This window comes from Olea europaea, unplaced genomic scaffold, assembly GCF_002742605.1.
Source record: "Olea europaea var. sylvestris unplaced genomic scaffold, O_europaea_v1 scaffold244, whole genome shotgun sequence".
NCBI classification, from domain to species: Eukaryota; Viridiplantae; Streptophyta; class Magnoliopsida; order Lamiales; family Oleaceae; genus Olea; species Olea europaea.
In genome coordinates this window covers 329811-337671 of record NW_019242592.1, presented here as the reverse complement: position 1 = coordinate 337671, position 7861 = coordinate 329811, and the positions used below count along the sequence as shown (strand labels likewise).

The 7861-nt window shown below is 34.8% G+C and overlaps 1 protein-coding gene across 1 annotated transcript; it reads right to left on the bottom strand.

Annotated features, from left to right (window-relative positions):
• Positions 1 to 882: 882 nt before the first annotated feature.
• Positions 883 to 3793, bottom strand: LOC111382153 (acyl carrier protein 1, chloroplastic-like). The gene is made up of 4 exons (XM_023006039.1): positions 3629 to 3793; positions 2865 to 2957; positions 1804 to 1926; positions 883 to 1301 (listed from the first exon to the last, which is right to left on the bottom strand). Exons 1-4 carry the CDS (start codon positions 3689 to 3691, stop codon positions 1176 to 1178), a joined length of 405 nt encoding a protein of 134 aa, XP_022861807.1. The 5' UTR covers positions 3692 to 3793; the 3' UTR covers positions 883 to 1175.
• Between the last annotated feature and the right edge of the window lie 4068 nt (positions 3794 to 7861).

Here is a 7861-nt window from a genome sequence, read left to right as displayed (position 1 = left end):
TCCACACACAATAAAATATTAATGAGCCCTCTCCATGTGAGAGAGGTGTAATGCATTGTGTACACCTTATGATGTACACATAGCATTTTCCAAAAAAAATACACCACATAGCATTTCCCAAAAAAAATTCCCTACGAAGAGGAAGAGATGATATGTCAAAGCACCAATGCCCTAATTGAGGGCAGCGAGGATGATTTACATAACCTAAAAGAACTTGATAGAAGATTTTTATTACAATTTAGCCCCTGTTTGATAACCATTCCTTCGAAATTTCTTTCTCGCATATTCATTTTCAATCACATATTTTCAGAGTAAAATATTTCTCACATAAACCCAAAAATTTTTCATACTTTTTAACGCGCATTATCAAAACAATTACTCTTCAAAAACTCATTTTCTTTAATATATATAGCCCCTGTTTCGCCCCCATTTTTTGAAAATGAAAATGGGTAGAATAATATTCGATTGAAAAAGAAAGAAAAATTTTCGATTTGCGTGTAATATTATTTTATAGAAGATTGTGTTGTTGAAAATAAGAGAGAAAAATGGTATGTAATGGAATATAATTTAATGGGGGCCAAATAGGGGCATATATAGTCGTCAAACCCTGGGGGGGTGGCTTAATTGCAACTTAAGTCATGTCCAATACAACACATAACAAACATATCGTGCGACCCACATCCCCGTCCCCAACCGCCCACCCAACAACATTGAACAGATATCAATCATTGAAGGATTTATAGGTGGAACCAAACCAACAACAATGAATAGATAGAGATATCAATCATTGAAGGATTTGTAGGTTGATTTGGGGGAATGAGGAATATAGCTTGATAATGTTGGGATCATTGTCCACATTCTTCACAATCTTAACTTTAACTCTAGCTCAAATCTAAATGAATTATAGTAAAACCACAAATGATTCCATCAACGAAATGAAAACGGTTAAAAAAAAAAAAAAGAAAAAAAAATTAAAATAAGTCCTTCGACATGTTCTGGTAAAGATGTAGCAGAAATAAGAAAACGAAGAATGAGATGAGCTAGTTCCTCCGAACGGAACAAAACGAGCAAAGACAACGACTATGTAGGGATCATTATAAAGCAAACCAAGATTTAAATATATGTTAAGGAACTACCCAGGCAAACCTAGGCCGCTAAATGTTTGCTCAAATTTTTCAAGCCTTCTTAGCCTTGAGGTTTTCGATCATATCGGCTGCTTCTTGAACGGTGGTGATGGTCTGGGCACTCTCTTCTTCCACGCTGATCCCGAACTCTTCCTCCAGTCCCATGACAATCTCAACCTAAATAGGGAAAAATAAGAATTAAGCGAATCATCACGAGGACACATCCACGATAAAATCATATTTGAGTTATCGCATTAATTTAAGTTGAGTCCACATATAGAAGTAGCCAGAGAAACCGACAAGTTCAATCTGTACTCAATAACCAATTATACAGCATAAAATTTGGATTGATATTTACTGTTTTTACAAACAGAAACCAACAGTTTATAGATTGTTTTATAAGACGTAGTGTATAGTATCGGACAATGTTAAGGAAGAGAAATAAGTTCAGATCATCTATAGCACTGTCTAGTGATACTTACGAAACATGCCCTTATAGTCATCCAATTGCGTTTTTAAACGTAAGCGGGGAGTATATGACAAAATGTCCACATAGTAGGGCTAAGCGCTGAGCCCAATTACAGTGAAGAAGATATTTCCAGTCATTTTGAATAAATTACTTAATCTACCCACAAAGGCGATCAACAAACAGGAGTTGCTAGTGAGCAGAGAAAAATACCGTGTCAAGGGAATCGGCACCAAGTGATGCAAACTTCGACTCTCCAGTGACAGCAGAATCGGCAGGGAGAGCAAGTTGCTTCCTCACAATCTCACACACTTTCTCCACTGTTTCTGGTTTAGCCTGCTCAAAAGAAACATAAAAAATTGTCAGTAACCTCATTTGGTTCTCATTTGTTAATGCTTCAAATAACCATTCAAAAGTTACATTGGTCGATGAACAATAAAAACCACCATTTTCGACAGTTGCATGCATGATAAGCTGGACTGAATAATACTAGAAATATTAAGGAATAAAAAAGACGCTAAAATCTTGTCCAACATCATGTTGAGTACTGTGTGCTAAACATAGACTTGAATATTGTAACTTATATAATATTGAAAAACAGATCGATTGACTTAAAGAAAACCTAATGAAGTATCATTCCTGAGATAAGTAATTTGGCTAGAAAAAAAATGGTACAAGGAATCTCGTTTAAGCTACAAGGAAGTGAATTGTGAGGAGAGAACTTCAGTTTTGAACTAAAGAATGGATTCTCCGACAACCTAGAGCAATGCAAAATGAGACAACTACTACTAATGAGGCTAAAAAAAGTTCAATCAAAGTTTTGATTTTGACTAATACATGTTTGGTTAAGCTCAAATGCATTCAAGTAAAAGAATTTCAAAATAAACAATCTGTCTGCTGGCAAAAATAGATAATGGGGTAAGGTAAGTTGCGTATTTTGACATTAAGGTGAGAGTTAATTTCAGAAAAAATAACTTTCTTTATTAAAAGTAAGTAATCCAAACGTCTTTGGAATATTTTTACTGTTTTTCTCATTACAGCTTAGCAAAGCATGCTTCGAACTGGAATTCCCTAAAACTAAATTTTCGCTCTACTTGGTTCTTACATGGAGGAGACAATTTAAGTGCCATACAAATGATGGATGCCAAATTATGCAGCCACTTATATTTAAATTTTACTATTTTGCAACAAACCTAGTTCTACCGAAAACTTGTTTAAAAATCCAATAAAAAATAAAAAAAGCGAGATTGAAAATAAGCTGGAGAATATATTACCGCACAGGCAACGCGGAAACGTGGAGGCTGCAACCTAAGAGACGGGAAGTTCTTCCCTGTGAATGAAAGCGAAACCATCTTCAAATTTGAGACCTGAAAGGGAAAAGAAAAATACAAGATTGGTGAAACCATGAGAGTAATAACAAATCAATACTAAATTGGGTTTAGAAACAGTGTTGAATGAAATTACTCATAGTAGTATCATTAACAGTCTTTAGCTAAAAATAAGGAAAAAGACATAAACATGACAATTCCGAGGTTGCTAGCACATTCGATTGTCAAGAACAAAATAACATCGAAAACTTAAGAATTGTGTATATAGGAACAAGTATAAACGTACAAGAACTTCTTAGACAAAATGTCCACGAACAGGAGCTTCAATCCTTAAAATATAAACTTACTCCTCACTCAAAAATATATAATTAATAATTAACATTAGAAACCCGAAAGCACAAGCTCAACAGTATAGAACAAAAACTCGTCAACCATTACAAAACAATTGTAATTTTTAACTCATAATCTATTAAAAAATCTCGACTTAAAAATGAAGATCAAGAACATTCAGAAGATCAAAATCCCACTTTAAAAAAATGGATTTTCAACAGGAAGATATATAAATCAGATGATTAACAACTAAATAACAAAAAACATTTATGTTTAAAGATAGAGACATAAAGATTCATAATAAACCTTAGTCTACTAAAAGAGATTCAACATTTTACCAGAAAAAATAAATTAAACAACAAATACAACATGAATCTAACCTGGTTTTGCTTCAAAGAGCTAGAAACAGGGAAGAAAACAGAGGAAGTAGCAATGGAAGCCATTAGAAAATGGATCTGAAAATGGAAATAGAGAGAAAGAGAGAGGGTGGCGGAGTGCACGAGGGAGGGAGGAACAAAGGAGTGAGGTAAAATGGGGGAGAGTCGTGTGATTTTATTGACAATTTCTTCGGTTTGTTTGATCGTATCTTGGTTTTCATCGAAATTTGGTTTGTTTGGTTGCGATGATATTGGGGAGACTCGGCATTGTTTGGCCGGTTTGGAAGTACTATTTTAGAATTGGAACTATTAACTATGATGACATATCTTGTACTAGCAACCATATTTCATATTTGAAATTCAAAAAAAAAATAGTAATAATAATTTTTTTTCCCTTTTTTTTTTTTTTGGTGGTGTTAGATGGAGAGCCCAATCTCTAGAGTTCAGCCTAACATGATCAAGCTATTGAGTTGAGGGGTTTTGATTGTATCAACTAGGTTTTTACACGTTTTGGTTACAATTACCATTTTCTTTTGGGAACAATTCGAAAATATTCTTAGACCCCGTTTGGTAGTTATTTTCTTCAAAATACATTTTTCCCTCTCTTCTTTTCAATCACATATTTTTTATTAAAATATGTAAATAAAAAAAAATTCCTTATTTTTCAACTATATATTTCACATCAATTTACTATTCTAAAATGCATTTTTACATAAAAATGTCTATCAAACACCCCCTTAAAAAATTTATAATTAAATGCTTACTTTTCTTATTTAGTGCCTGTTTAATTTTCATTATTCAATAATTCATTTTTTCTCACTCATTTTTAACCACACATTTTATCAATAAAATTATTTGCACGTAAAATTCAAAATTTTCTATTACTTTTTAACCACACATTCTTAAAAAACACTATTACAAAATTCATTTTAACATAAAAATGGGACCCAAACTAAGGCTTATTCTTGAATAATATTATTAGTCTTTTTTATTTGTTACAGTTAATTTCGTAGCAAAATGTTTACGTCTTGTAAAGTAATGTTACACACATCTCATCATCACATTTTTCCTTTGTCGCTACCATCATCACTTGTAACATAATATGTTCTCTTTTACTTCCATCATCATTGCGACCATCGATATCACCACAATAACTTGTAACATTTAGTTGTACGCCATACCATTCATTATTACACTACAACACCCCCCAAGACATAACCCAATGGTATAAAGAACAGGAAGAAGGTTATTTCACTCTTTGCTAGCAGTCGCAGTGTGGGGGTTCAATTCCTAAGACATGAAATTAGATTCCTTGTAAACGCAGTATACGGACAATTCTTATTCCTTGGCTTGTTGGGGTACATCCCGCGATTTACCTCCCTCACAAAACTCTAAGAACGGGACGATGGGGACCCACAAGGTTGTGGTTCAACCTTTTTTTCATTATTACACTACAACTGTCAACTCATCACTTGTAGCATTTATTATGTCACCACCAACGGACCATCGTTGCTTCTTCCACTTCCACTGCCACTGCCCGCCACAAACACAACGAACCATCATCACCAAGGACGGATGGAAGGGGGCAAAGCCCAGGCTTGCCCAAGGCCCAAGCTATTCTTTAGTGGAATTTTTTTTATGAACATATATATTTTTAATGTATTAGCCTAGTATGAAAAAAAAAAAATTAAATTCATCCTCCCTGACTTCCCCTGATCACCACCATTCATCGACATAACAAAATCATTAGCACCACCATGCACAAACCGCGAAGAGTACATCACAAATCTCCACTAGGTGTCATCTGCAAGAACCGAATAAAATGCAAAAGAACCAATGAAGGCAGCTTCCCTCTCCCACCCTTCCAACCTTCACTCTACAGAAAAAGGAGCCACCATTTCATTCTTTACCGTGCTTATCTGCTCAAAAACCACCATCCATAGTCTGTGAAGTTCTGATGCACAATCCTATCTTCTCACAACTAAACCGAAAAACTGCTGGAACCATTTCACTTGCGCCATTTTGCAATTGTTTTCGTTTTTTATGGTCTAAAATATAATATGCTTTGGACCAGAAAATTATAAATAAATGAAAATTATTTTAAAAAAAATCATAACTATCATATAGAAAATCAGTCATAAATCAATGTTTATTTCCTTTAATTATTATAAATATGTGGATTTAGCTAAGATAATAATGTGATTCAAATTGACTAAATAAGGATTGAGGATTGAAAATTGATAATTGTTGATTATTCTCTCTTATCTTATCACTTCTTAGAAAAATAAAAATCAATCAATGATCTTCCTTTTCATTGTTTTCACAAATCCTAAAACAAAAACTTTCGTGACTATCCGTATCAAAATAATTGGTAGATTATTGTTTCTATACCACAAGCATTTACTACAATTTTTTTTTTAAATCATTTTGTGAGAGAAGCGTGACTATGATTTAAAATTGTATAAATATGGCTTCCACACTAAAATTTGATAGTAGTAAAAAGGTGGATTTTTTGCATGGGAAGACGCATCAATGGTAGCTTTGCCCTAAATGTAAAAGAATAATTGAAGTTAGACAATGAACAAATAATTGCCAGGATTTGGCCCGCCAAAATCTTTAAAACAATATCGCCACAATTTATACTTTGGCCCTAGAAACCCATTAGCCCACAGACATTAAAGGTCTGTTCGGGAGCGATTTTTTCACTCAAAAAATTGATTTTTTTTTATCATTATTTCACTAATCCAGCTGTCATAGATAGATCCCACTTTTTTCCTAACGGTCAAAAAATCAATTCTCAAAATCACTCATAAATAGGCTCTAAAATAATATTTCTTCCACTCTTCTTCGATCTGCATTTGGCGTAGGGGAAGGTGATTTTTCACTTTTGAATTTCTATTCTTTAACAATTTCGGCGCTGTAACTAATATATATTTGTCCGCTAAGATTATTCTAATATTTGCTCATCATTTATCAACAGTTTCTCAAAGATGATGACTGGAATTCGGTAAGTTTATCTTCTGTCCACCATTGGGGAATGATTAAATATTTTATTTTTGAAATTCCATGAACCCAAAGTTTATTTTTTCTGGTTTTTGACTTGATTTGAAGGGGCATGATTATAACACCAATAGCTTCAAGGGTCGTACCTTTGGCCATCCATTCTACCTTCTGCAGTCACCATTTAACCCATTCCGTCAACCGTTCCGGCCTTTCTGGGAAGCTCTTCCTCAGGTTGTTTCCTTCATCTCTCCATTACTACTCCACCAAGTCGAGCTTCGAAGAGTTGTTTATGCGAGGCATGGAGTCGCAAGAGGATGAGAAGAAGGTTCAATTTTAACTTTCTGCTTGGTAGCGTCATTGATTTTTATGTTGCATATAGTTTGGGAAGGTGATTTTTAGCATTTTTTATTTCATCTGTTTCATAGTATGGGGAGGTGATTCCAAGGAACTTCAACTTTACGATTGAAGAACGTTCCAACCCGCAGACTTTACTACTTATCAAGGAAAATGACGAACACATGCTATGCAACTCAAGGAGGACCTTACCTTGAGCGCTCGAGGCAATCGCTCCGTCACGGAGTTTCTACAAGCTATCAAAGTAATTGAAGCAAACTTGTAATTATTGATCATCCAGTTTCGGATGATGATTTAACCTTGTATATCCTCAATGGACTGGGTTCCGAGTTTTTAGAAATTGCAGCCCCGATTCGTGCTCGTGAAACTTCTCTGAAGTTTAAAGAAATTCATGACCTTTTGGTAGGTCATGAAAGTTACCTTCGTTGATTGGAGACTCAATCGGCTTCAAACATGCTTGCAACTGCAAGCTACAGTCATCGACAACCAGGGTACTTTGGAACAAATAAGCAGAATCATCGATTCTCTTCTATCAAAGCCCGCAGTAACAACAACAAAAATGGTCCTTCCACTTTGGGGTTTTCGCAAATACAAGCCCAAATGCCAATGGTGTGACCAAGTGGGCCATACGGCAAAGGCCTGCCCAAAGATGAAATCGGTTGAACCTATAGCCAACAGTGCAACCTCCTCACAAGGAAAAAATCAAAAGTGGCTTGTTAACTCAGCGGCATCCCACAACATGACAACTGATCTCTCAAATTTGTCCATTCATTCTGAATATGATGGTACTGATGAGGTGGTAATTGGTGAGGGATCAGGTTTGCATGTATCTCATGTCGGTTCTTTATCATTTTCATCGCCTAATCGTGTCTTTCATTT

What these genes read in the sequence shown, in the direction of transcription:
- LOC111382153 (XM_023006039.1), bottom strand. Translation starts at nt 3,691, where the DNA reads ATGGCTTCCATTGCTACTTCCTCTGTTTTCTTCCCTGTTTCTAGCTCT. An exon ending in GTTTCCGCGTTGCCTGTGCG is followed by an intron (nt 1,927 to 2,864) that starts GTAATATATTCT and finishes TCTTTTGAGCAG; the next exon opens with GCTAAACCAGAAACAGTGGA. An exon ending in GTGCCGATTCCCTTGACACG is followed by an intron (nt 1,302 to 1,803) that starts GTATTTTTCTCT and finishes TTCCCTATTTAG; the next exon opens with GTTGAGATTGTCATGGGACT.